Genomic DNA, 27683 nt, shown 5'->3' on the forward strand with positions numbered 1-27683 from the left:
ACATTTTCCCACGGATATCCTAACAAGAGTTAAGAGGTGAGCAGGATAAAAAAATTAAGGAAAAAGACCACGTAACATATGGAAGAATGCATGGATATTCACTAGCTAGGAAGAATGAGGTGAGAAAAAAATGGGGAGAAAACTTATAAATTGAGATGGTCATGGTTATCATAAAATATCTTGTATCAGAATGGTGGACTCGCTTAGAGTATAAGTGTTAATAAAAGTTATAAAGGACTAATTGTAATGCAATCGACTTGGGTGACACCGAATATCAACTAAAGGATCTAGAGACAGTTCATGTCTACATGTAATGGAAAGTGAGACTACTGGAGGTGAAGTTGTGGTATGATAAACACATTAAACCAGGCACAATGTTATTACAAGTTCACGGGAGGTAGACAAGTGTGGGGCAAAATAAGGCTATCAATTATGCAGTATGAGCAAAATAGAATGGGAATGAATGTTCCAGTTAGAAAGAAAAGATGGTACCAGCATATTGTTCCGGCCAGTGGCTCTTTCTGAATTGAATATGTATGAAGGGTGTTGATATGTGTTTTGGGAAGTGTTTAATAGTAAAGAAAGATCATGAGAATGTTCACAAGGGAAGTGGAGTGGTTTCTTAAATTCTATAAGTCACGTAAGGAGGAAAAAAGTTGTCTAGGAAAGGTCTGAGCACAATGTTACATTACATTTGATGCAATGTCGTGCATGTTGATGATGTGAAGGTGTGTGCGAAGTCTAGAAGATATGATTTCTTTGAAATAAAATGTCCTATAAGAAAACTCATCCAGTAATGTCTTTTGTTAAGAATTTAGAAGAGCAAGTTGCAAGTATTCACAAAAGATTGTAACCATATCAAGGAAATTGTTGAAGAACTCAATTACTATGAGGTCATATGTGAGAAAAATATGACATAGATGGTCCACTATTGATGCAACATGGCCAGGTGATCGCTTATGCTTCAAGGCAACCCAAGAATCATGAAAGGAATTTTTCAGCACATGACTTAGAACTTGCGGCGGTAGTTTTTGTATAAAGATTTTGCGACATTATGTGTATGGGGTCCACGTTTATGTATTTACGGACCACAAGAGCCTTCAATATAATTTCAAACAAAAGGAGTTGAATCTGAGACAAAGAAGATGGATAGAGTTACTCAAAGACTATGACATTGATATTTGCTATCACCTGAGAAAGGCTAATGTTATGGCAGATGCACTTAGTCGAAAATCCATGGGAAGTTTAGCTCATTTGGAGGCCCATCAGAGGCCGTTGGCCAGAGAGGTTCACCAGTTGGCTAGTTTGGGAGTCCGCCTTGAGGACTCTAATGAAGGAGGGGTAATTGTGCAGAATAGGGCTGAATCATCGCTTATGGCAGAGGTGAAAGAGAAGCAATTTGTGGATTCGTTGTTAGAACAACTGAAAGAGGGGATTCTCAAACACAAAACCACAACTTTTTCCTTTGGCATGAATGATGGTACCCTACGGTACCAAGACCGCCTATGTGTTCCTAATATCGACGGTCTTCGGGAAAGGATCATGGAAGAAGCTCACACTTCCAACTATTCTGTGCACCGAGGTTCCACGAAAATATATCATGATCTCGAGGAAATTTATTGGTGGAATAACATGAAGAAAGATGAGGCAGACTTTGTGGCAAAATGTTCGAATTGTCAGCAAGTAAAGGCCGAACACTAAAGGCCTGGTGGATTGGCTCAAAGCATAGTAATTAAAATGTGGAAGTGGGAGATGATCAACACGGATTTTGTGGTAGGGTTACCATGCACTCCGCGCAAGTTGGCTCAATTTGGGTGATTGTTGATCGACTTACAAAGTCAGCGCACTTCCTGCTAGTCAAATCTACCGACACAGCGGAATGGTATGCTCAGTTGTATATCAAAGAAATAGTCAGCAAGGTTTGGAAGAAGTTTCAGCAAGGTTTGGGTATGCAAGCAAATCTTAGCACAACTTTTCATCCACAAACCGATGGTCAAGCAGAGTGGACGATTTAGACGCTTGAAGACATGTTGCGCGCTTGTACTCTTGATTTCAAGGGTCATTGGGATGACCATTTGCCACTCATAGAATTTGCTTACAACAACAGCTTCCACGCTAGTATCTAGATGGCACCATTCGAAGCACTGTATGGTAGGAGATGTAGGTCTCCCATTGGGTGATTCAAAGTTGGAGATGCGGAATCGATAGGGCCGGACCTCGTGCATCATGCCATGGAGAAAGTCAAGATTATTAAGGAGAGATTGAAAACTGCTCAGAGTCACCAAAAATCATATTCGAATGTGCGTCGCAAAGATTTAGAGTTCAAAGAAGATGATTGGGTATTGCTGAAGGTTTCCCCAATGAAGGGCATCATGCGATTCGAAAAGAAGGGAAAATTGAGTCCGAGGTATGTCGGATCGTATAGAATCATTCAAAGGATTGGTCAGGTGGCATACAAGCTCGAGCTGCCACCCGAGATGTCAATGGTACACCCGGTCTTTCATGTGTCCATGTTGATAAAGGTAGTGGGAGATCCGTCCTCTATTGTGCCAGTTGAGACTATTGAGGTTAATGAAGAGCTGTCATATGAAGAAGTTCCAATTGCCATTCTTGATAGGCAAGTTCGGAAATTGAGGAATAAGGAAATTGCATCGGTGAAAATGTTATGGCGAAACCAGCAAGTTGAGGAAGCCACTTGGGAAGCCGAGGATGAGATGAAAAAGAAGTACCCACATTTGTTCGAATAGTCATGTAATCGCTTTTATGCACTTAGCTCCTATGAACTCTTATCTTTAGACTTGATTTATGTAAAACTGTCCCCTTTTTGGTAAAATATTGCCTATACGGCCATGGTTGATGATTGTACAAGTTATGTTACGTTTATGAAATATGGTTATGTTTCTAGGATATGTTCTGAGGCTCTCTGGCAGGTGAATAAGGCCTAGATACAAAGGAAACTCTGGCGAAATTTTTGAAAATTCAGGGAGTTTACCAAATTTGGAGACTAATAGTATGTAAGCAGTAGGTTGCATAGAGATCGCTAATAAGCGAACCTTGATCCTCATTCAAGGACAAATGATCTTATGTTGGGGAGGATGTGAGGCCCCGTGAAAAATTTCCACCCTAAACCCAAAAGCTCGTGGTGGAAATTAGGATCATGTGTTAGAGTTCTATGCTATAAAAAGTCGAAATAATGTTTTCCAGAAAATGCGATTCTGCGGTCGAGAATGCGGTCACATATCAGGTATGCAGACCGCATAATCGCCGCAAAGTGAGTCAGTGTGTTGGACAAATTTGAGGTTAAATATGCGGTCCATTATGTGATTGCATAAACGATATGTGGACCGCATAGTCGTCGCATAATTCCTTGGGATTTTGTAAGGAGCAGTTCTGCGATGCATTATGTGACCGCAGAACGGGTATGCGAACCGCATTTATGCCGCATACCCAGACAGAATATTCAGATGTTGGGAGCACTTTTGTGGTACATTATGCTGGCCGCATTTCCACTTTGCGATCGCATACTTAACTCGGGGCTCCAATTTTCCAAATTTTAAACCCGACCCCTTATCGATATATTCGGTGTTATACTCATCTTGAGCATATTTCCTGATGCTTTTAGAGAGAGAGAGAGGGTCTTAGAGAGGGAAGTGCTTCCCATCAAATTACTCCATGAAACCTTGCCAAATCTTTGAAGATAATCAAGTGAGGTCACCTAAATCTTCATCCCGAGAGGTAAGACTTCATTACCTCAGCTCTTATTCCTATGCTTAGCAATAAGGGATCACTAGTAAAGTAATTTATGGGTATAAGAATGAATTTCTTGCATGCATATCACACCATATAATATTGGGAGGTAGTGAACTAAAAAGAAAGCAATTGGGGTATAAAATGATAGATATTTCTCTCAAAAGGGCCTAAGATCACAATGCACCTTTAGTGCTTGATAGTATGCTCAAAACAAGCTAGAATCTCAATCTCATCTCTAACTCTCGGTTTAATTTGTAATTCTTACACATTAGATCGAAGTGCTAAAAGTTCCGGAATTTTGTAAGGAATAAGGAAAGCTTTATTGAGGTATGTATGGCTAAAACCCCGTCTTTTAGAAATTGAGCTTCATCGTTTGTTGTGTGAGTACGGTAAGACTAAATTGAATTGCTGTACTGATTGCTATTTCACTTGACATGGTGATGCAACCTTATATGCGTGGAAAATGTGTCTCAAATTGATCAATGTGCTATTATTGATAATTTGAAAAGGTGCAAGGACTATGAATCATGTATCGAAATGCTTAGATCTTAGATTGAAATTGAAGTGTGTTGTTGTGCCATTTACATGAAGTCTCATCTACGCCTACAACCTTATTTGCTCTTGTGTTCCATACTCTCTTGAATTACAAACCTAATGTTGAAAATGGGAAAAATGTGAAACGTGAATTGTGGAATGTGAAAATTGTGTCCCCAAGAGTCGGTAAACTAATACATGTGTAACCAAAGATTGGAGTGAGATGAATAATGGAAAATGGTAACACCTCAGTAAGGCGGCCTAGCTGACCGGGCCGTGATCGTATGCCATGACATATACACATGGCGGTTATGCATTGATGATTGAAGGCAAAATACATAAGTACCCACCTAACCTATGGCCCAAATCCCCCTTACACACTTTGTGTGGACGATAATAATATTACATATGCAACCTTTCTAAAGTGTAGCTAGTGCACACCACTTTTTTCTTGACCAGCTTTTCAAAATATGTGTGAGGTCACATGCCAATAAAGTCCTAACACGTGTCGTAACTCAAGAAAATAAAGAAAATACTAAATTTACACCAATTGATAATATTTAAAAGAAAACAAACAAAAAAGAAACAAAGCCCCCCCACGTTTCTCTTCTTCTTCTGAACCCCATACCCGTCGACCTCCTCCTCTAAATTCCATCAGCCATGGAAAATCCCTACCAGAACAAAATATTAACATGAATTTTCACCATTTTTTTAGTCTATAAAATTTTCACTTTTTTTTTAGTTTCTAGGTTTTGTTTGTTTTGTTTGCTGTGGAATCACCATTGTTACCGATGGGTTTGCCACTATAACAGTGGTCGAAAATGAAGGTCGCTGTTGTTTGCCTTTTTTTAACCAAACGAGACAAGATTTGAACGAAGAACACCAGCTTGCCGAAAGATCTGATAGCTCCACCCACGCGGAGAAGATCTGAGCTCATCGATCATGAACTGACAGTGAAACTAATGATCTGGAAATAGAGTTATCGGCTTGTTTCTTGAGGTCGTTGCCGGTATTACGAGTTATGGCTGACATCTTCTTAAAGGAGATGCAAGAGGGAGGAGATGAGGAGGCTGCGGTTGTCGCCGGCTTCCGGAGAGGGCTCCAAATGGGGAAGAAGGGATTGGATATCATTTTGATTTCATTTAATTATTAAATTAACAAAAATAAGTGGACAAATAAGATTTAGACACGTGTGCTTATATAAGGACTTGGACAGATAATGCATTGGTTTGACGCGCTCATTTTTTTTAAACACGCATGTGCCATCTAGCAAACGTAGAGTGTATTAGGCACAATTTTAAAAGGTTGTGTGTGTAATATTATTATCGTCCACAGAAAGTGTGTAAGGGGGATTTGAGCCATATGTTAGGTGGGTACTTATATATTTTGCCATGATTGAAACTAAAAGGTGTGAATAGAATATTGGTAATGCCTCCTGGAGACGGCCTAGCCGATCGGGTCGAGATCGGACTCTGCTCAAGATAGCGGTGGTAATTTGAACGATGCGGAATAGTATGAAATGCCCAACTAAAGGCTATGGAAACATGATGTGATGGTTGTATAATTCTTTCATGTTGATAATGTTGTGACCGTTTAAAGCTTTGGAGTGATACCTCTGATTTCCTTATTTGTGTATGAAAGTTATTTCTAATTTGATGGTGTTTAGTTATACATACTAGTGATATTCAATGGCACTAACGTCCCTTTTCCCGGGGTCGCTATATTTTTTTTTTATGAATGTAGGTGGCTCCTTAGCGGATAGTGCCGGTCGTGTGTAGCAAAGCATCCCTCTTCTCAAGATCTTGGTGAGCCCCTTTCTCCTTCAAGGGGCTATATTGTATATCATTGTATTGTGGACTTTCACTTTTGAGGTATAGCCGGGGCCTTGTTGCCGGCATTGTGAAAGTCATCTTTTGTATCCTAGAGGCTCCGTAGACATATGTGTGGGTTATGTACGGGGGTTGGATAGGTCTACGAACCATGTTGTAATTCTAAACTTATGTTGCCAATAAATTGTAACTCTATGGGGATCTTGGAAACTAACTCATCTACGGTTTAATGTGGTGTTTAAAATGAAATATCAATGTAGAATGTGCTGTCTTTCCCCGTCTAAATGGGTAAACAAAAGTATGGTTTCTTTATTCATATCTAGGTGGGTAGGAAGTGTATGGTAAGGCTTTTTCAGTTGGGTTCACTCGATTGAGCGCCGGTCGTGCCTCCCAAGGTTGGGGCGTGACACTCTCATTGCTTATCCTTAAGATTGATGGTCAAATTTCATCTCATATTGTTGAACTTTTATCCATGTATTGTTGGTTCACCTTAGTGTTGATTCATCATCTTCCACTGATAACTTGATCTTTTATGTAACACCGCTTATAGGGCTCGCGTCTCATCGGGGACATTTGGAGTAATTAGATTGATCCACCTAGTGGTGAAACTATACTTCCATAACCGTATCTCACAACATCCCAATGTGATTCACCTTGCATGGGTATTTTACTCCTGTCCAATTCATGAGATCCCTTTCTTTTATTCGTTAGATCATTACTCAATTGAAGTCCCAAATGTCATCCTTTGTCTATAACAATTACACCCTTATTTAATTAATAGAGAAACATTCCATCTCTTCTAAATGTTATTAGTCTTATACTCCTTTCAGTTCATTCAGGATATAGTGAGCTTTGTATAACTTAGAGAAACCATATGCTCTTCTTATTTTTATGGGCTTAATTCTAAGGACTTCTCAATTTTGTTACTTTCTCATTCGCATGTTCTTATCCTTACTCCTCTCTTCTACAACCTTGTCGCTTCACAATACAATAGCTTGTGACCTACACATCTCTATTTATATTACTTGCAACCTTTCAACTTGCTTGCATCACATATTTCCTTATGTCATTTGGAACATTAAGTGAGACATCACATCGTCTCTAACTCTTCTTTACTCTCTTAGTCAAGATTTTCGATACCTAGACAATGAATCCTCGTGGTTCTGGCCCTTTTGTCAGAAGTATAGACTATTCACGATCTTCTACCTTTGAGTATCTCGTACGTTGTTTAAATTTACCTCACTTACCTTAAAATCTCGCATCGTATCTTCTATATCTTTTATGACCTCCCTTCCACCTAGGTGTAATTCACGTCCATAACATAAAGCTCTATTATAATACTTGCACCTCTGGTGCATACACAAACCCGTAAGAACTTCATACTGACTTCTTATGAGGCTGGTACTCTTCTAACTGGATTTATTGTAGAGCCGTTATAGAACATAGTTTTTGTGCTATCTCTCTTGTGCCTCTAATATTAAGAGTGATTCTGCTTTGTTCTCAATCATGATTCCTATAACTTTTGGGTCCAATAATCAGATTCCTGATTCACTTCGTTGATGTAACTCTTTAGTTTCCTCCTTTTTCTGATCGGCCTTTATGTTGGCTTAAGTTATCCTCCAATATGCGGCTCATGGTATTAGTTATTACTTTAGCCTTCCATGGACGTTATGGAATATCCATGATACAATCTTCTAACAATTCATTCCTTTGTCTATGACCTGGGCTCAATTCTTTCTTTTAACTTATACAGGAATCTTTTACGGCCGTATGATTGTGAACATATATGCTGCATGGATAATACTCCGAACTATTAAGTACGTTCATAACGTAACCAACGATGTATTATTGATCGTATGATTCTTTCGTTCCTTCTCAGTTTTCTTTAAATGTAAGCCACTACCTTTCCTGGTCTTTCTTCCCCTTGTTGCGTGCATACTTAGCTTATCTCAGCTCTCACGCTTGCCGGAATTTTCGTACAACTCATATGATCTTCAAATATTACTTTTGATTTTACTTCCCGTTCACTAGCCACAATAAGTTCCTCTTTCTTATGGTGGACGTACAATGTTGTTGTGAAACTGTTGTTACAAGACCATTTCCTCTTTAGTTTATTGTGCTTAGGTTGAACCTTCTTCCTCATTTCCTCAGCTAGTATTTCACTGTAGTACTTAGGGAGAACCCTCTGACTCTTGTAAAGCTGCGAGCTTATTATAGACCTTTTTGATGTCCTTCCTTGCCTATAATAATCCGTAGTTGTTTACCTCAATGCCCTTGTGCTTGTACAGTTACTTCTGAACATATATTTTGACTACCTTCCCAGTGACACTTTCTTTTATCCCCATAAAACTCATACTATACCTTTAACTACCCCGACTCCTATTTGAATATGTGTCAAGTATTATAATGACATTACTTCGAGGCTGAATTCTCCATGTTGGGTTTTACTATGTCTATCTTAAACAATCTACTGATTTGTCTTTGTCCTCTTGTCTAGTCAGGACTAGGCTCTTCCTGAATCAACTACTAATTACTCGTCGGCCAATTCTCATATCCAAATTCTCCGTAATCTTTCTTGGGTTGTTTCCTTGTCTTAACATACCTTACATACTGTCTCCTTATCTATCAATAACATCCCGTGCAGGAGCCCTTACTTCCCTTTACTTGGCGTTATGCTTACATAATGTGCCAGAATCATAGCATATGTGTAACATTTGGACAAGTGCAATCTCATCCTTTTTTTTGCATTCTTCCTTTATCATTCTATATTCCCCCTTTTAGGGGAGTACTAAGACTTGAAGCTATTACGACCTGGCTATAGATGTTTTTCCTTTTCATCTTTGGCTTCCTTTCACATCATCAATGACCCTAACTCACTTTGCAGTGTAACGACCCGACCGGTCATTTTGAGCTCCGGTGCGTCATTCAGCAGTTTGAGGCCATGAGCGGCTTCATCTCAGGTATATTGACTTGTGTGTATGGTCAAAATTAAAATTCAGGAAGTTTGGAGTCAAATCTAAATGGAAATTCTCATTTTGAAAGCTTAAAATTGAAGAAATGAACTAGGATTGGAATTTTGAGCAAACGACCTCGGAATTGGGATCCAAAGGTTCCAGCAGGTTCGTATGATGATTTTGGACTTGGGCGTATGCCCGGATTGGGATTTGGATAACCCGGGAGCGTTTTGGCGCCTATTGTGGAAGATAGCATTTTAGAAGAAATTGCATCAGTTTGGTTTAAAATATATTTCAGTGTTATTGATGTCCGTTTGGGATTCCGAGACTGGGAGTAGCTCCGTATGGTGATTCTGGATTTGGGAGCGTGATCGGAAGTGAATTCGGAGGTCCGTAGGTCATTTTGGAGTCGTTCGGCTAAAGATGGAAAATTGAAGGTTTTTGAGAAAATTTGGCCGGAAGTGGAAATTTTGATATCGGATTCGAAATGCGAATTTTATGGTTTGGATAGCTTCGTTAGGTTATTTGGGACTTAGGAGTGTGTCCGGAATATCTTTGTGTTGAAATATATGAATTATGGGAAAAATTTGAAAAATTTTGATATTTAATATTGTTAAAGTTGACTTTGGTCAACATTTTTGGTAAACGGACCCGGACCCGTGATTTTTCGGTCTCTAAAGTTCCATAGAAAAATATGGGAGTTGAACGTGTTTCCGGAATCAAATTCTGAGGTCCCGGGCCCGAGAAATGAATTTTTTCGTGAAATTATTTTCTGAAAATGTTTAAGGAAAATGAAAATGAAATTTGATCAGAAAGTAATGGTATCGGGCTCGTATTTTGGTTCCGACGCCCAGTACAAGTCATATATGTTGGTTAAGCACTTCCTGTAAAGTTTGGTTACAAACGGACGTTGTTTGACGGGTTTCGGCCTTAAATTGGAAAATTTGAAAGTTTATGAAATTTGAAAGAATTCTTGGATTTAAGGCTCAAATCATTGATTTTGATGTTATTTTGGCGATTTGATCGCTCGAGCAAGTTCGTGTGATGTTTTAGAGTCAGTGTTCATATTTGGTTTGGAGCCCCGAGGGCTCAGGAGTGTTTCGGAGGTGTCTCGGAGTGATTTTGGACTTGGGAAAAATTGCAGAAAATTTTGCTGTCCCCAGAAAATTTTAGGTGTGAGTAGTCAAGTTTGGAAGCTCATATCTTGTAATCTATAAGAAATCAGAAAAAGTGCAAAACACAAAAGTTGTAGCCCATACATTCTAGTTTTCGTAAAGTTAAACAATTTGCTATTTGGATATCATCTCAGAAAGTTACGATGGATCGAAAAGGGCTGCTGGAGCAATTTCGGCAGAATTTACGATGCACTTTAGAAGCTCATATCTCGGGATATGTAAAGAGTTATATGGTGTACAACCTATCAAATTAAAGATCTTTGAGTGTAGTTTCTAAATATTCTAACCGTTTGTCATTTGGATATTTATACAAGACGTTATGAGTGTTTAAACAGAAGGTGTCCGACAAGGAACAATTTTAATAGGATGTACAACTTGTATAGCACAAGTGCAAGGTACAACTCGACGAAGCACAGACAGATTCTTTTATACACTGATTTAGCTCACTTTTCTTCATTTCTTCAAAGTATGGACGATTTTTGGGGAGCTTCAAGAGGGGATTTTCATCATCAATGTGAAGGTAAGTTATCCCCACCTATTTTGAGTTAAGTACATCAATTATGTATGGATTTGAGCATGAAAATTGTAGAAAAATTGAGGATTTAGGCCTAGGGATTTGAAAATAAGATTTGGTGATTTGAGGGGTCAAATGAACTCCGATTTTAGTAAATTTTATATGTACGGACTCGTGGCAAGACGAGGAATCCGTTGATGTGACTTTCGTAATTTTTCGAGAAGTGGGCCCGGGGCTCGGGTTTTGCAAATTTTGTGATTTTCGATATTTTTCGAGTCTTTTCAATTGGGTTATATTCCCTTAGCCTATTGTAATATATTCCTTGTGGTTTTGGCAAGATTCGACGCGCGAGGAGGTCGATTCGAAAGAAAAGGGCATCACAGAGTAGACTTTTGGCCATCTTGAGGTGAGTAATAGATGTAAATGTTGTTCTGAGGGTTTGAAACCCCAGACTTTCACATCGTAACGCTATATTGAGGCGTGACACGCACTCCATGGCGAGTGCGGGGTCGGATACTATTGGGGATTGTGACTTGGTCCATCCCGTGTGATGTTTATACTATACTGGTGATTGATACACATACTTCATTGATATTACTGGGCTTGATGCCATGTTTGGGGCCTTGTGCCGATTTGTAAAATCCTTCGAGGATTGATATTACTGCTTAGCATGATTTGCATATCATTTAATTTCAGTCCAAGGTTTTAAATGCTGTTTTGCAAACTCAGCCATAATTCTAAGTGTTGAAAACTTAAATGATATTTTTAAATGTATTCCGGGCTGGGAACTTCTGTTTTGTAAATGCCCAAGGGGCTTATTATATTATTTTCTGGACTGATTATAAAGTGACTTGAAACAGTGGTAACAATGACACTGTGTGATATACTTGAAACAGTGGTAACAATGACACTGTGTGATATACTTGAAATAGTGGTAACAATGACACTGGATGATATACTTGAACAGTGGTAACAATGGCACTGTATGATATAAATTGGTCAGGTAACAATGGCTGACCGGTCAGGTAACAATGACTGACCAAGATATTGCGCTTGGGCTGTAGGAGCCCCTCCGGAGTCTGTACACACCCCCAGTGAGCGCCGTCGACGATAAATAAATATGGATGGCTCGGGCTGCACGCCGCAGTGGGTACTGGAATGTACCATCATATGCATTGCATTGCATTCATGTATTTGTATTTATACTGGTGTTTAGCTGCTCAGTTCCATATGTTGCTGTATATTCGGATTGTAGCTTACTTTGTGTATTTACTGGATTTTCTTATCTTCGGACTGTAGTTACTTTTATTACTCACTGGGTCGGAGTACTCACTTTACTCCCTGCACCTTGTGTGCAGATCCAGGGCAGTCTCAGGCTCAGTAGATCCAGTTGATCAGCAGATCCAGCCTCTGGGAGTATCGAGGTAGCTGCACGGCGTTCGCAGCCATTGATCTTCTCCCTCCTATCCTATCTCTTTATTTCCGCATTATCGGACTTTGGATATACCGTGTATTAGGATGATATTCTGTATTCTAGAGGCTCAGATTCGTGACACCGGGTCCTAGTGAGATTATATTGTGTATTTTGTTAAAATCTTCAGTACTTTAATATTGCTTAATTGATATTTCTTTCTGCTATTTTTGATAAATTGGGGTATGTGTTGAATAATGGTCGGGCTTGCCTAGTAGTGTGTTGGGCACCATCACGACCGGGATTTGGGTCGCAACAAGTTGGTATCAAAGCCTAGGTTACTTGGTCTCGCAAGTTATGAGCTATTTTAGTAGAGTCTCGAGGATCAGTACGGAGACGTCTGTACTTATCCTCGAGAGGCTGCCGAACCTTTAGGAAAACTTCACATTCTTGAATTCTTATCGTGCGTCCTTGATTCAGCTTGAAAAGAAACTTTTGAAATTCCTTCCGCGTGATCGTATGCACCAACGAGCGCTCAGTATCAGATGTGTCTCGATGGCTTTTGATTCCCCGATCGAGGGGCGAGGTGTAATCTCTGTGAGTTTGAAGTTAGACCAGTCTGGAGGACTTGAGGCCAAATCTTTGCCAATGGCTTGAGCACCGAGGTGCTGATTTTGTGAGCAAGTGTTTTGAACTCATATGTTCATTATTGTCCTTGTTAGCCGGAATGGCGGTTGGATATCCACGTGATGAGTATGTTAGTGTTGCGAGGTGTATTTGTACGACTTGGTAGTGGCGAAGAAGCCTACTGGATAGTAGATGAACTGTTAAGTGATTCGTTTCTTATTGTGATTTGTTGAGTAGCCCGAGTTATGGGCGCGTGAAGAATATTTTTCGTGTCTCCTAGTTAGATAAGTCTGGGAGCTGAGATCGCTTCCGTAAATGTATTATGACGAAATCGTTGAGTCAAGGAGACCACCTTGAAGGTCGAAAATATTAAAGGAAGAATATGTTCCTACTTGGTTGAATAGCCCAATAATGGAGGGTTGAAGGGTATTTTCTATGTGTTATGATTCAAATAGGTGCAACGCATGTCCATGTATCAATTTAGATTTATGTAATTGATATGCATTGTGATGCTTTGTCAAGTTGTGGATGTGTTGTTAGGATGGTTTTGGTGATTCTCTGGCAGGTGGATAGGACCAATTACAAAGGAGGCTCTGCCGAAATTTTTGAAAAATTTAGGACTTAGTAAAAAAAAAAAATTTGGTCGCCTAGAGAGTGGGCTTAACTGTTGTGTGAGTAAATGCAAGAATTGCAGAAGAGTTAAAATTCCAGATGATTCGTGTTTCCACGAGCTTATGATGGAGTGAGTTTAATCTCACCATGATATTACGACAGCAATAGAGTATATGTGTTGTGATCTATGGCTTCGAGCCAAGTTGGGGAGCTTGCTGTTGATTAGCTGATTGCACGGTTTATTACCTGCGTGAATTCTGGTTATTGGCGTATTGGTGGGTTATTGCAGCTACGGAAAAGGACCATGAGTGGTAATTTGAGTAAATGAATTGTTGGATGCATGCTATGGTTAGCCTTATTGGCTCATGTTCAGACTTGAGGGAAGATTCATGATTTATGCCTCGTATAGGTGCAGGCTTCGAGGGAAGTGATCCCTCTAGGTGCTTTATCGAGAGGGTATTCATATGTTATAAAATTCAGTAGAGTTGGTTGCATTCGGGGCCAAGTCAGAGCTGGGTGGCTCTCAATAGCGGTCCTAGTTAATTCAAGAGGTAAAGTGTGGTGCCTAATGATTTTGAGTCTATAAGTACGGTTAAGAGTCAAGCTTTTGAAGCAGCTTATGAAGAAAGGCACAGAATGTTCTATGATGTTTTGACTTGCGGTGTAGCATTTGAGAGACATGAAATGGTCATGGTATTTGAGACAGCATGGTCTCGTGATTTAAGGTCACTCGGGGTGAGTTTGGTTGAAATAAGTTAGGTGTTAAAGGGAGATATTATTATTTCTAAGGCAATCAAGGATAAATTGGAAGGAAGTAGATTGATTAGCCATAGTTGAGTTGGTATACTGGTGTCAGTGATCGGTTCGTTCAGCGTGATCGAGTTATGCATGTGAGGCTTGTCGGCCGCAGTGATTGATGTTATTCTGAAGCATTCTTTTGTTAGGGCCTATTATGAGTAGGCGGATCCCAGAAAGTGTTATGGTGGCTTGGACAACTACTTAGAGATTGGCATATTCGACGATTATGAGGATTCGCCTGTATGCTGCTATAGTTCTCCTGAAGTGAGTTAAATGGAAAGTCTTATGTGATGAAGTATTAGCCTATCGGCGGTTCCAGAGTTGTGATGGAAATCGCGTCTATCGTATATTGGCACGTGAGGTGCAGTGAGTGGTATGGAATTTGAAGTAAGGACCAAGGTTGCAGTTTGGTCAATGACTGTGATGTCATGATCTCGGATGAGCAGTATATGAGTTTCAGTGTTTTGAGTAAGATGGGTATTGACGTCAGTATCACCTGAGGTCGGTGTTTTGTGAGAAAGGCTTTGCATCTTGGTTAGGGATTCTTGATCACTTTTCAGCGTTAGTGCAGCCGGTGGTTTGGATGTGCAGACCCGTTAATTATTTCGGAAGATGGTGGGAGCTTGTCCCAAAGGAATATTGTATAAGTGCGACGTGTAGTCACTTGATTAATTAGAAATTTAAACCAAGTATGAGGATTTTGGTAATATCATCCATTTGAAAATTTATGCCTGGAGGGCACTCTGTTTATTGGGTTATGGACCTATGAAAGATTATTAGCCTAGCTTGGCACGATCAGGATCGACTTGAGGTCGGTGGATAGATTTAAATGTGGAAGTGAGCCTTATGTCATGCTAGTTGTGTTTATTTCAGCAATGCACTCTTTATGGAAGGATAGTCGCGGTCTTATTTCGTGGTCAGTTAATTCATGTAAAGATATATTGCACCGTATGAGTTGTGAGACGGCTTGGTAAATTCCTTATGTGTTGAGGTTCCGCTCAGCGGTGATGTTATATGAGCAGGATGAGACTTAGATCATGTATCGCACCTCAGTTGTGCTTGAGTTTGTAGCCTATAGCGCTATATGTTTCCTTGGGAATGATATTATGCACCTTAGTGTGTTTATGACCGATATTCGGTATTTTGATATGATGAGCTATTCAGCTCGACGTATATCTCCTTATGTGAGTTCTATATGTGGATCGGGTGGCACACCGCCATGGGTATGTTGTTTGGATCGGGTTGCACGCCGCAACAGTGTGATGTTCAGTTCAGTGCCCATATTTGCTTTTGTGTGTTCTGTTTCCCTGTTTTCTGAGGAAGTCTATGTTAGTGTGCGAGTTGAGTAGTTCCTTCTAGAGTTCGCCTTCCTTTTGTATCGCGTTCGAATTGATAGCATACTGGCACATTGTGGCGTCTTGTGGGATTTTTGATTATGTCTGAGGTGGCTTATTGCCTGAGCAGTTCGTACTGGGTGAGACGAGGTTACTAGATTTGGGGTCAGTGCAAACTGATTATATGAAGTATATTATAGAGTAAAGATCATTCTTTGGTTTGGGACAAGGCAATCGAACTTGTCAGGAGTGTAGATCCAATGAATTGTTGATTCAGCAGTTGGTTGTGAATTTCGGCACATCTCTTCAGTCGTATCGGTGTTGAAAAAAAAACTAGAGCAAGACCTGTATAGATCATGAGATGCAATGGGAGCATCAGATTCGTGGAATTTCGACTATTATGTTTAAAGAATGTAATTGTGGTTCTATGAGTAAAGTGATGCAAAGTGTGAATTCAGCAAAGTTATGCAGTCATGTTTGGGTACAGCGTGTGGAGATTGATATGGTGGTCGTATGATGGAAACAGGCTTGGCAGGGAAATTCAGGATGTTGGAATTGGGCCTAATGGCTTATTTGCTTGAATAAATAAGTATATCTACAGAATTATCGAGCTAATGTGCTCAACGGAGTAGTGGTAGCATGGGAAGGTGCATGATGTGTTAAACAAGTGATTTCAGACTACTTCAGTGTAGTTCTCGGCACGTTCGAGGACAAACGTATGTTTAAGTGGGGAAGATTGTAACGACCCGACCGGTCGTTTTGAGCTCCGGCGCATCATTCAGCAGTTTGAGGCCATGAGCGGCTTCATCTCAGGTATATTGACTTGTGTGTATGGTCAAAATTAAATTTCAGGAAGTTTGGAGTCAAATCTAAATGGAAATTCTCATTTTGAAAGATTAAAATTGAAGAAATGAACTAGGATTGGAATTTTGAGTAAACGACCTCGGAATTGGGATCCGAAGGTTCCAGCAGGTTCGTATGATGATTTCGGACTTGGGCGTATGCCCGGATTGGGTTTTGGATAACCCGGGAGCGTTTTGGCGCCTATTGTGGAAGATAGCATTTTAGAAGAAATTGCATCAGTTTGGTTTAAAATGCATTTCAGTGTTATTGATGTCCGTTTGGGATTCCGAGACTGGGAGTAGCTCCGTATGGTGATTCTGGATTTGGGAGCGCGATCGGAAGTGAATTCGGAGGTCCGTAGGTCATTTTGGAGTCGTTCGGCTAAATATGGAAAATTGAAGGTTTTTGATAAAAATTGGTCGGAAGTGGAAATTTTGATATCGGATTCGAAATGCGAATTTTATGGTTTGAATAGCTTCGTTAGGTTATTTGGTACTTAGGAGTGTGTCCGGAATATCTTTGTGTTGAAATATATGAATTATGGGAAAAATTTGAAAATTTTTGATATTTAATATTGTTAAAGTTGACTTTGGTCAACATTTTTGGTAAACGGACCCGGACCCATGATTTTTTTGTCTCGAAAGGTCCATAGAAAAATATGGGATTTGAACGTGTTTCCGGAATCGAATTTCGAGGTCCCAGGCCCGGGAAATGAATTTTTTCGTGAAATTATTTTCTGAAAATGTTTAAGGAAAATTAAAATGAAATTTGATCAGAAAGTAATGGTATCGGGCTCGTATTTTGGTTCTGACGCCCGGTACAGGTCATATATGTTGGTTAAGCGCTTCCTATAAAGTTTGGTTACAAACGGACGTTGTTTGACGGGTTTTGGCCTTAAATTAGAAAATTTGAAAGTTTATGAAATTTGAAAGAATTCTTGGATTTAAGGCTCAAATCATTGATTTTGATGTTATTTTGGCGATTTGATCGCTCGAGCAAATTCGTGTGATGTTTTAGAGTCAGTGTTCATATTTGGTTTGGAGCCCCGAGGGCTCGGGAGTGTTTCGGAGTGATTTCGGACTTGGGAAAAATTGCAGAAAATTCTGCTGTGCCCAGAAAATTTTAGGTGCGAGTAGTCCAGTTTGGAAACTCATATTTTGTAATCTATAAGAAATCAGAAAAAGTGCAAAACACGAAAGTTGTATCCCATACATTCCAGTTTTTGGAAAGTTAAACCATTCGCGATTTGGATATCATCTCAGAAAGTTACGATGGGTCGAAAAGGGCTGCTGGAGCAATTTTAGCAGAATTTATGATGCACTTTAGAAGCTCATATCTCGGGATATATAAAGAGTTATATGGTGTACAACCTATCAAATTAAATATCTTTGAGTCTAGTTTATAAATCTTCAAACCGTTTGTCATTTAGATATTTATACAAGACGTTATGGGTGTTTAAACAGAAGGTGTCCGACAAGGAACAATTTTAATAGGATGTACAACTTGTATAGCACAAGTGCAAGGTACAACTCGACGAAGCACAGGCAGATTCTTTTATACACGAATTTAGCTCACTTTTCTTCATTTCTTTAAAGTATGGACGATTTTTGGGGAGCTTCAAGAGGGGATTTTCATCATCAATGTGAAGGTAAGTTATCCCCACCTATTTTGAGTTAAGTACATCAATTACGTATGGATTTGAGCATGAAAATTATAGAAAAATTGAGGATTTAGTCCTAGGGATTTGAAAATAAGATTTGGTGATTTGAGGGGTCAAATGAACTCCGATTTTGGTAAATTTTATATGTACGGACTCGTGGCAAGACAAGGAATCCGGTGATGTGACTTTCGTAATTTTTCGAGAAGTGGGCCTAGGGCTCGGGTTTTGCAAATTTCGTGATTTTCGATATTTTTCGAGTCTTTTCGATTGGGTTATATTACCTTAGGCTATTGTAATATATTCCTTGTGATTTTGGCAAGATTCGACGCGCGAGGAGGTCGATTCGAAAGGGAAGGGCCTCGCGGAGTAGACTTTTGGCCATCTTGAGGTGAGTAATAGATGTAAATGTTGTTCTGAGGGTTTGAAACCCCGGACATTCACATCGTAACGCTATATTGAGGCGTGACACGCACTCCATGGCGAGTGCGGGGTCGGATACTATTGGGATTGTGACTTGGTCCATCCCGTGTGATGTTTATACTATACTGGTGATTGATGCACATACTTCATTGATATTACTGGGCTTGATGCCATGTTTGGGGCCTTGTGGCGATTTGTAAAATCCTTCGAGGATTGATATTACTGCTTAGCATGATTTGCATATCATTTAATTTCAGTCCAAGGTTTTAAATGCTGTTTTGCAAACTCAACCATAATTCTAAGTGTTGAAAACTTAAATGATATTTTTAATTGTATTCCGGGCTTGAAACTTCTGTTTTGTAAATGCCCAAGGGGCTTATTATATTATTTTCTGGACTGATTATAAAGTGACTTGAAACAGTGGTAACAATGACACTATGTGATATACTTGAAACAGTGGTAACAATGACACTGTGTGATATACTTGAAACAGTGGTAACAATGACACTGTGTGATATACTTGAAACAGTGGTAACAATAACACTGTGTGATATACTTGAACAGTGGTAACAATGGCACTGTATGATATAAATTAGTCAGGTAACAATGGCTGACCAGTCAGGTACCAATGACTGACCAAGATATTGCGCTTGGGCTGTAAGAGCCCCTCCGGAGTCTGTACACACCCCCAGTGGGCGCCGTCGACGATAAATAAATATGGATGGCTCGGGCTGCACGCCGTAGTCGGTACTGGAATGTACCATCATATGCATTTCAATGCATTCATGTATTTGTATTTATATTGGCGTTTAGCTGCTCAGTTCCATATGTTGCTGTATATTCGGATTGTAGCTTATTTTGTGTATTTACTGGATTTTCTTATCTTCGGATTGTAGTTACTTTTATTACTCACTGGGTCAGAGTACTCACTTTACTCCCTGCACCTTGTGTGCAGATCCAGGGCAGTCTCAGGCTCAGTAGATCCAGCTGATCAGCAGATCCAGCCTCTGGGAGTATCGAGGTAGCTGCACGGCGTTCGCAGCCATTGATCTTCTCCCTCCTATCCTATATCTTTATTTCCGCATTATCGGACTTTGGATATACCGTGTATTAGGATGATATTCTGTATTCTAGAGGCTCAGATTCGTGACACCGGGTCCTAGTGAGATTATATTGTGTATTTTGTTAAAATCTTCAGTACTTTAATCTTGCTTAATTGATATTTCTTTCCGCTATTTTTGATAAATTGGGTTAAGTGTTGAATAATGGTCGAGCTTGCCTAGTAGTGTGCTGGGCGCCATCACGACCGGGATTTGGGTCGCAACATTCAGTAATCCTTCTCTACCAAGGATAACAAAATCCCTCACTCATGATGGTGACACTTAGTGTAACTGGCACATACAGTCTCTTAAGCTTAACTTTGCTCACATTTCTTGTTTTAGGGAAGCATATGCCTGAATGACCATTCTCATGAATCTTCTTCTGTGACCCATTCTATTATCGCCGGAACGCAATATGATATTCTCATGATGCTGACTATTATCGAATCACTTAGCCCCTAATTCATGTTTAGTTTATCTTGTTCACCAGCCCATATTGATTTCTATTACTCTAGGGATTAACTCTCCCTTCTAGTAGTCGTGTTGGAGTCACGAACTTATTCCTTGAGATGAAGATATGATTTTATGGCATATATCTGTTGTTGTCCTAAGGCATGCCACCTCTCATCTCTTCATTCACTTGACTAGACTTTATAATACTGTCATTTCTTTTTTTCCTTTTTCCCTACCGTCGTTAGCTATGTATCACACCTTATTCATAATGATTCCTTATCTCTCTTCTCATTATTCTGCTAATATTTCTGCATATCCCTTTTCTTGTGAAAACTTCAATACGACATTCTTTCACTTTTAGCTTCTCCTTGCTCCATTCATCGGCTCTTCGGGTTGCTCAACGTCCTCCCTCTACTAGGGACGTAAGTCACACTAAGGTAATATTTATCCCTTCCAGGCTTTCAGTGCCTATCATCTAAAAATATTTTTTTTGATCATGCTAGTATTGACACCTAATTGTAATATTCTAGAGTGCACCATCTGTGTGTCTCACAAGGAGATCTATTAGCACATTTGCAATATCCTTCGGCAATGTCATCTAACACAAGCAATCCATTCACCAATTTAGATTACCCTAACCCCAGCCGGATCTCGACATCTCGTCCTTCTCTTAACTATACCTGTTAGTCCCAACAGGCCATAACTGAAATGGGTGTGACCAATTGTACATATCTCTGTTACTGTTTAATATAACTCAAAAAGTTTATCTTCCTCTGCCTGAATTATAAACACTGTTAACTTTCATTAATTGGGCGCTTCGTACCCTTCTTCATCTTGCTTCTTTTGCTTGTTGAAACTTGTATTTATATTCTTAATCTCTCATTGTCTTTCACCATAAATATGGATAGGCATTCTTACCTTAAGGCTTCTTATCTGGAAGCTTACACCTTTCAGTATGCCCATAATCTACTAAAGACCTCACATTTACTTATGGTAGGCATCATACAAAAATTCGATTCCTCTGACTCAGCTCTTCCACAACTATCTCTTTTTCCAACCTTCTTTTCGGATGTAGGTATCATATTATTACAAATAAAATAGAATATTTGAATTTGAACTCTTATAAGTGAGCGACCACACGATCTAGAGTAAGAAGAAAGAGTGAAAATCCTAAATGCCCTGTAGCCTCCTGCTTATAAGTGTGGTGCACGACACACACATAAACAAGGCTCTACTAGACACGTCTTGTTGACTCCCTAGGACAGAACTGCTCTGATATCACTTTTGTCACAACCCAAACCGATGGACCGCGATGGGCACCCGGTTACCTACTCAACCGAGTACCAACATAACATATCTTTTCATGTGATACTATCATAAATAACTGAGTCGGAGAGGCTGCCACGAACTAGGTAGAATACATCATGTAACCACTCGTACCCTAAATATAGGCCGACAGCGCCATACAATATCTTACGTAGATGACATCTATCTACAAGCCTCTAAGACTACAAAATTTTCATAAAGGTCGGGACAGAGTCCTGCCATACCAAACAATATACGTCTAAATCATACTAACCAAACAAGAAACTCCTAAGCAAATGGAGCGCACCAACATCTTCCGCTGAGCTGATAGCCTACTTGGAGGGCTCTCGACCTGTCTATCGGGACCTGCGGGCACGAAATGCAGCGTCCCCAGGCAAAAGGGATGTCAGCACGAATAATGTATTGAGTATGTAAGACACATGAATAAGTACATAATAGACGTAGAAGAAATATAGGGTAATTGACTCAACCTGTATATCTAGAAAACTTTGTAAATCATAAAATACTTATAGTATCATGCATATGCGTCTGAATGTCATGTCGTTCATAGGTACATGTTTCATAACATCATTAGCCTCTGAGGGCATACCATCATATCATCTCGATCATTGTGGGTAAAATCATCAACGTGTACCAGCTGATCAGGTGGTGGTACATATATAACGTCATAACCTTTCCCATATCCCATATACATATATATATATACATACATATATATATATACGTATATAATGCCATCTAGTCATGGGTCAATGTACATGAATGCAATGCATGAAAAGTACGTTAATAAAATCTTTCGGAATGTCATAAGACCATTTTTCCTTTGAGTAATATCATAAAGTAAACTCTTTTCAGCTTTCGTATTTTTTTTTTCTAAAACCCATGAACAGATGATAGAATATTATGACACATGAAAATTCAAGAACATAGATATCTCTAATACTTCTATGAATAGAGTCATTTATGGAATTTGTGCATTTGCTCGTTTCGTTTGTGTCATATAGATCATGCCAAAAGAAAGAAGGGATAGTCTTAACATACCTGAAGTAGAAAAAAATCCGTATAATATTCTTGAGACAGATTGCACCGTACTCCCTTATAATTGCAAAATCTCACATTTAGAATTGTTGAAGAACCTATGAAACCTTACGTTGCTCATGAAGTTATCTTGCTGAAGCCTTTTTAGATATAGTATACTTTTATTTTTGAAATGGGGAATGGACGTTGCTGAAAATTTCTTATGGAAATCTCACATTTCATATCATATCTCTTTGTTAGATATGTCTTTTATTATAATGGATGTAGGACCCACTTTATAAGGCTTACTTGGCCAACAATTCCCTCCAAGTATGACACCTTGCCTTGTAATTCAATAGTCATTACTTTTAGACATGGTTTGCTGCCACGTTGGAGTGGATTTTAGCTTATCCAAATTTTATCCATCCATTCCCTTAATTACATGGTTAATCTTCCACCAAAAATACTCAATTAACCAAATATCCACATAATTAAGAATTATCTCAAATTACTTAAAATAATACTTACATTTAACACACCTTATACACCATACTATCATGGTCATGTAGTACCTTGTATGGCACTAGTTCATAAATACCGGGTATTTTAGCTCAAGCCATATTTTATCCCACCATGCAAAACTTTGACGAAACTCATTTTCTTTTATTTAGCTTCCCCTCTCACCTTCACGAATTTACTCATCACTTTTGCAAGAGCGTAATCCTTATAATCTCCAAATAATCTCTTACTTGGACTGATGTTAATTACCTTACGATAAATTCAACGTACAAAATTACATGGTGCAACATCATCGTAACTTAATACTGCGAAGCGTAACATTACCATAATGTAATATTGTAGGGTGTAACATTGTCGTAACTTATTACTGCGAAGCATAACATCATCATAATGTAATACTGCAAGGCGTAACATCATCGTAATATAATACTGCAAGGCATAACATCATCATAATATAATACTGCATGACCTAACATTATCGTAATATTGCGAGGTATAACAAACAGTCTCATAATCAGCTCTATTGAACGATCCATAACATCAAAAAAGAGTATTATCCCTAAATTTCCAAGTAGACTCCAACTTATAGATGTGGTCGACAACACACCGATTAGAATGAGTTGGACACATTAAAACCATAGGCTTTGATACAAAGTTTGTCACGTCCCAAACTTGGGGAGCGTGTCCGGCGCTCAACCGAGTGAACCCGGTTAAGCAAGCCTGTTGAATACTTTCTTCCCAAACTCACCCATAATTTAAAGATAATACATAACATTGTTAATTAACCAATAAAGAGATCATGTAGACAATACCCAATTCATTACCATTAGTTACTTCCTTTAATAAGTCTCAAAATACAAACACTTTCATGGTTCGATGTGGAACAAGTGATTCAATCACCACACAACTTGTTTGACATTCCCAGCACCCATATACAACCAACTCTATGTGTACTAAGCCTTTAGTGGATACAAAAGAGTACAATAGTAGTGCCGGCAACAAGGCCCCGACTTTACCTTGAAACACAATATACATGGAACAAAAATATACATGATCCCGAAATGAAGTGGGGCTCACCAAGTCTGCTGGAACCACCTGCATCCATAAAAGGTGCAGCACCCCCATCAAATAGGGCGTTAGTACATATGGAATAGTACTAGTATGTATAACTAAACACCCTCTCAATAGAATGAGTAATAATGGAAGAAGAAACAATCATAATTTCAATTAAAAAACTCAAGCGATATCAAACATCAAGTTAGGAACAAGATAAGCCTTTCAAGTAAACCTTCATGTATTAAGTTGGGGAAATTCTTAGCACTGTTATGTCACCATTCACAATACCACCGTACTTTTAGTACAAAGTCCGATCATGACCCAATCAGCTAGGCTGTCTCATTTGAGAAATCAACCACAATTAGAATCACAATTCTGATTTAAATTACGATTTCCAGCACAATCACCACAATGTGTGCGGCATGGCGTCCGATCATGACCCGACCGGCTAGGCCATCTCATTCGAGACGTTAACCACAATCACAATTTCAAGTATAGGTTCCAATACAATCACCATAATGTGTGCGGAATAACGTATGATAACGACCCGGTTGACTAGGCCGTATCATCCGAGACATAAACCTTTTCTATCAATCATCACATTTCATATTTCTTGCATATCTCTTCATTTAATTGGACCTAGTGGTCAAATTGTATTATTTCTCTTGGCATGTTGGCCAGGTTTCATATTTTATATTTTGCATTTTGTGTTTCGTATTTTGTGTTTCGTATTTCATGAACACCTTCTTACTTTCAGCCACAATCATGGACTTTTCAACAACAAGGCATTTCTATTCAAGACATTTAAGCACACATATGAGCAAATAAGAGTCTTAGGCGCATTAAGATATCTTACACAATTGTCATTAGCTTTCATTTGAAACCCAACTTGAAGTCATGGTATTTAGATATGCAACCTATACATTAAACATATCCTCAAATAGTAGTACAACATAATAAGAACATTTGAAATACACGTTGAACACAAACGTCTTTTGACATAAAGCTTATCCGGAATAAATAATTCATAATGAGCAACTCAGGACTTACAAGGACGTTGTGGGTTTCAATTCTAAGAGAAGAGTTTAGCCAACATACCTCACTTGAACTTCCTTAAATTCTAAAATAGCAACTTCTATCTATTTTACAATGATGATCATGGTTCTAGCTCATTTGAGCATTTTATTAAACACTAGGTGTGCATTATGGTTTCAAGGTCTTTTAATGGAGGATTCCATAATTCCACAACCCATTCTTTACCATTTTTATCTCAACAATCTTCCTACACACCCTGATAACACATGCATGCAAAATAAACAACTCCTATTCCCAAGAATTATCTCACTAATCACCCATTTCTAGTTACATTTTGAAATTAAGGGTTAGTGTGTAGAATCTTACCTTTTGGTTGAAGACCTTGTGAAATCATCAAGCCTTAAGCAAGAATTGATGAAAACAATAGCTAGGTATTCTCTTTATCTCTCTAACATAGATCTCTCCTCTCTCTAAAATTAAAATTTACCTTCTTAAATGAGCCCCCAATGCCTTATATCAAAATAGGATTGAATATAAAATTTTCCAAAAATAACCCCCGAAGTTAATTATGTGGTAAAAGAATTGTTTTGTGGGCAACAGAATTGATTATGTTGTAGAAGAATTTTTTTGCAACCATTTTGCTATAGCAGAATCATTCTGCGACCAATTTTGTGATAACAGAATCAATTTTGCAATAGCTGGATCATTTCACGGACAGCAGAACGGCGTTTCGGAATTACCAATTCTCTGTTTAACTTTGTGACAGATATGTGGTCCGCGGAGTGATTTTGTGGTCTCACAATGGACCATAGGAAGGCCATTTTGTGCAGCATTTTACCTTTAACTCTCCAATGCATTGTACAACCCAAAAATTCCATATCGTGGCTCATTTTCTACAATTTTTAAACACATTAGTCTACCTCGACACTACGAAACCTTAAATTCCTTAGCGAAATTTTATACGGCCTTACAACCAATATCATCAGATTAATGTTCGTAGAATAGTTGGGTCTATAAGACCAAATACAACCTGTAGTACGGGTTATAAATGAATTCAACATAGCATGCGAGACTACTAAAGGGGAGATTACCCTATCGGGGAACACCACTGGGACCATTCAGGAAACGAATTTTTATGTGATTGAAGGCGATATGAGATATAATGCTTTATTTAGAAGGTCATGGATTCACAACATAAAGGCAATACCCTCTAAACTACACCAAGCACTGAAGTTCCCCACACCGGGAGGGATCAAGATAGTTTACGGAGAGCAGCCAGCCGCAAAAGAAAAGTTCGCAGTCGATGAAGTGATCCCAATTTCAGCACTCTCGACATCAAAGAACCCGGAGACGGTTAGGAAGAAAGTAACTAAATAACAATCACCAACACCGGCCTCAATTGAATCGAAGAAGCAAGAAGCGGACTAGGATTATGATTACAGAGTTCCTATGTCGTTCATCACCCCTGACGATTCTGATGCCAGCAACTCAATGGTCGAAGAGCTGGAGCAAGTCATACTGATTGAACACTTTTCTGATCGGAAGGTATACATGGGCGTAGGGTTAACCCCAAGCTCAAGAAAAAACTCATTAATTTTCTTACAGTTAATATAGATTGTTACGCTTGGTCCCATCAAGACATGATACAGATCCTACATGAAATAAAAACTCATATGCTATGCTTGGATTCATAGTTCAACCCGGTTAAATAGAAGAGGATCCCTCAATCCGAAGTGATGTATGCATTCATCAAAGATGTCACGACTCAAACCGGTAGGGCCTGATGAGTGCCCGAGTTCTACCTATCGAACACCCTATGCATACGTCTAAGATATAAACATGAAATAAGTCTAGGTCATGCATAATGTCTAGAAATAAACTACTGATTCATATGAACAATATACATTGGAAAATATGAACAAAAGACATATATATATATATATGGAATATGGTAGGGCAAGCAGACAAGGCCACGTACTATCTAACTATACATGACTGTCCACCGATCTCAAGTAGAGTGTACAACTGTATAAAGGACGAGACTGGTCCTCGTCATACCCATATGTAGACAAAAGTATTGTACCAAAACTCAAAAGCATCTCCGGATCTAATGGAGCACACCAACTCCCGCTGAGCAAGGATCCTAAGATGGGGGACCGTTAGCCTGTCTACCTGCACCTGCAGGCATGAAACTAGGCCCTTAGGCAATAGTGGCATCATTACGAATAATGTACCGAGTATGTAAGGCATAAAAATTAATATATAATATACATAAATGAAACATGGAGTAAAGGACTCAACTTGTAAGTTTGAATAGATGTGTGAATCATGAAACATTAATAATGTCATGCATATGCGTATAAATGTCATATCATGCATAGGTATATGCGTACATAAAATCATCAAGCCTCTAAGGGCATCCCGTCATTTCATCTTAGTCTTTGTGGGTGAAATCATAAACGTATACCAACTGATCAGGTGGTGGTGCGTATATAACGCCATAACCTTTCCCCATACCCCATATACATATACTATACGCGTATATTGTTCCATCTGGTCATAGATAAATATACACGTATAAATGGATGCAATGTATAATGAAGTAAGTCAATAATATCTCTTGAAATGTCATGATACCCATGAATAGACAATATGATAGTAGGACATATGGGGAATCTAGAACATAGGCAACCCTAGTACTTTTAAGAATGAGATC

The 27683-nt window shown here is 39.0% G+C and overlaps 2 protein-coding genes across 2 annotated transcripts; both read left to right on the forward strand.

The window, feature by feature from the left end:
- The first annotated feature begins 1209 nt into the window (after positions 1-1209).
- LOC138868803 (uncharacterized) lies at positions 1210-1701 on the forward strand. The gene has a single exon (XM_070146374.1). The coding sequence runs from the start codon at positions 1210-1212 to the stop codon at positions 1699-1701; it is 492 nt and encodes a 163-aa protein (XP_070002475.1).
- A 530-nt stretch (positions 1702-2231) lies between these two features.
- LOC138868804 (uncharacterized) lies at positions 2232-2747 on the forward strand. Its single transcript, XM_070146375.1, has 2 exons — positions 2232-2407; positions 2618-2747. The coding sequence occupies exons 1-2, from the start codon at positions 2232-2234 to the stop codon at positions 2745-2747; spliced, it is 306 nt and encodes a 101-aa protein (XP_070002476.1).
- The last annotated feature ends 24936 nt before the right edge of the window (positions 2748-27683 follow it).

This window comes from Nicotiana sylvestris, chromosome 5, assembly GCF_000393655.2.
Source record: "Nicotiana sylvestris chromosome 5, ASM39365v2, whole genome shotgun sequence".
NCBI classification, from domain to species: domain Eukaryota; kingdom Viridiplantae; phylum Streptophyta; class Magnoliopsida; order Solanales; family Solanaceae; genus Nicotiana; species Nicotiana sylvestris.

Coding starts and splice junctions, on each gene's coding strand:
- LOC138868803 (XM_070146374.1), top strand. CDS start 1,210: ATGGCAGATGCACTTAGTCGAAAATCCATGGGAAGTTTAGCTCATTTG.
- LOC138868804 (XM_070146375.1), top strand. CDS start 2,232: ATGGAGAAAGTCAAGATTATTAAGGAGAGATTGAAAACTGCTCAGAGT. Junction 2,408..2,617: donor AAGGGAAAATTGAGTCCGAG/GTATGTCGGATC, acceptor CATTCTTGATAG/GCAAGTTCGGAAATTGAGGA.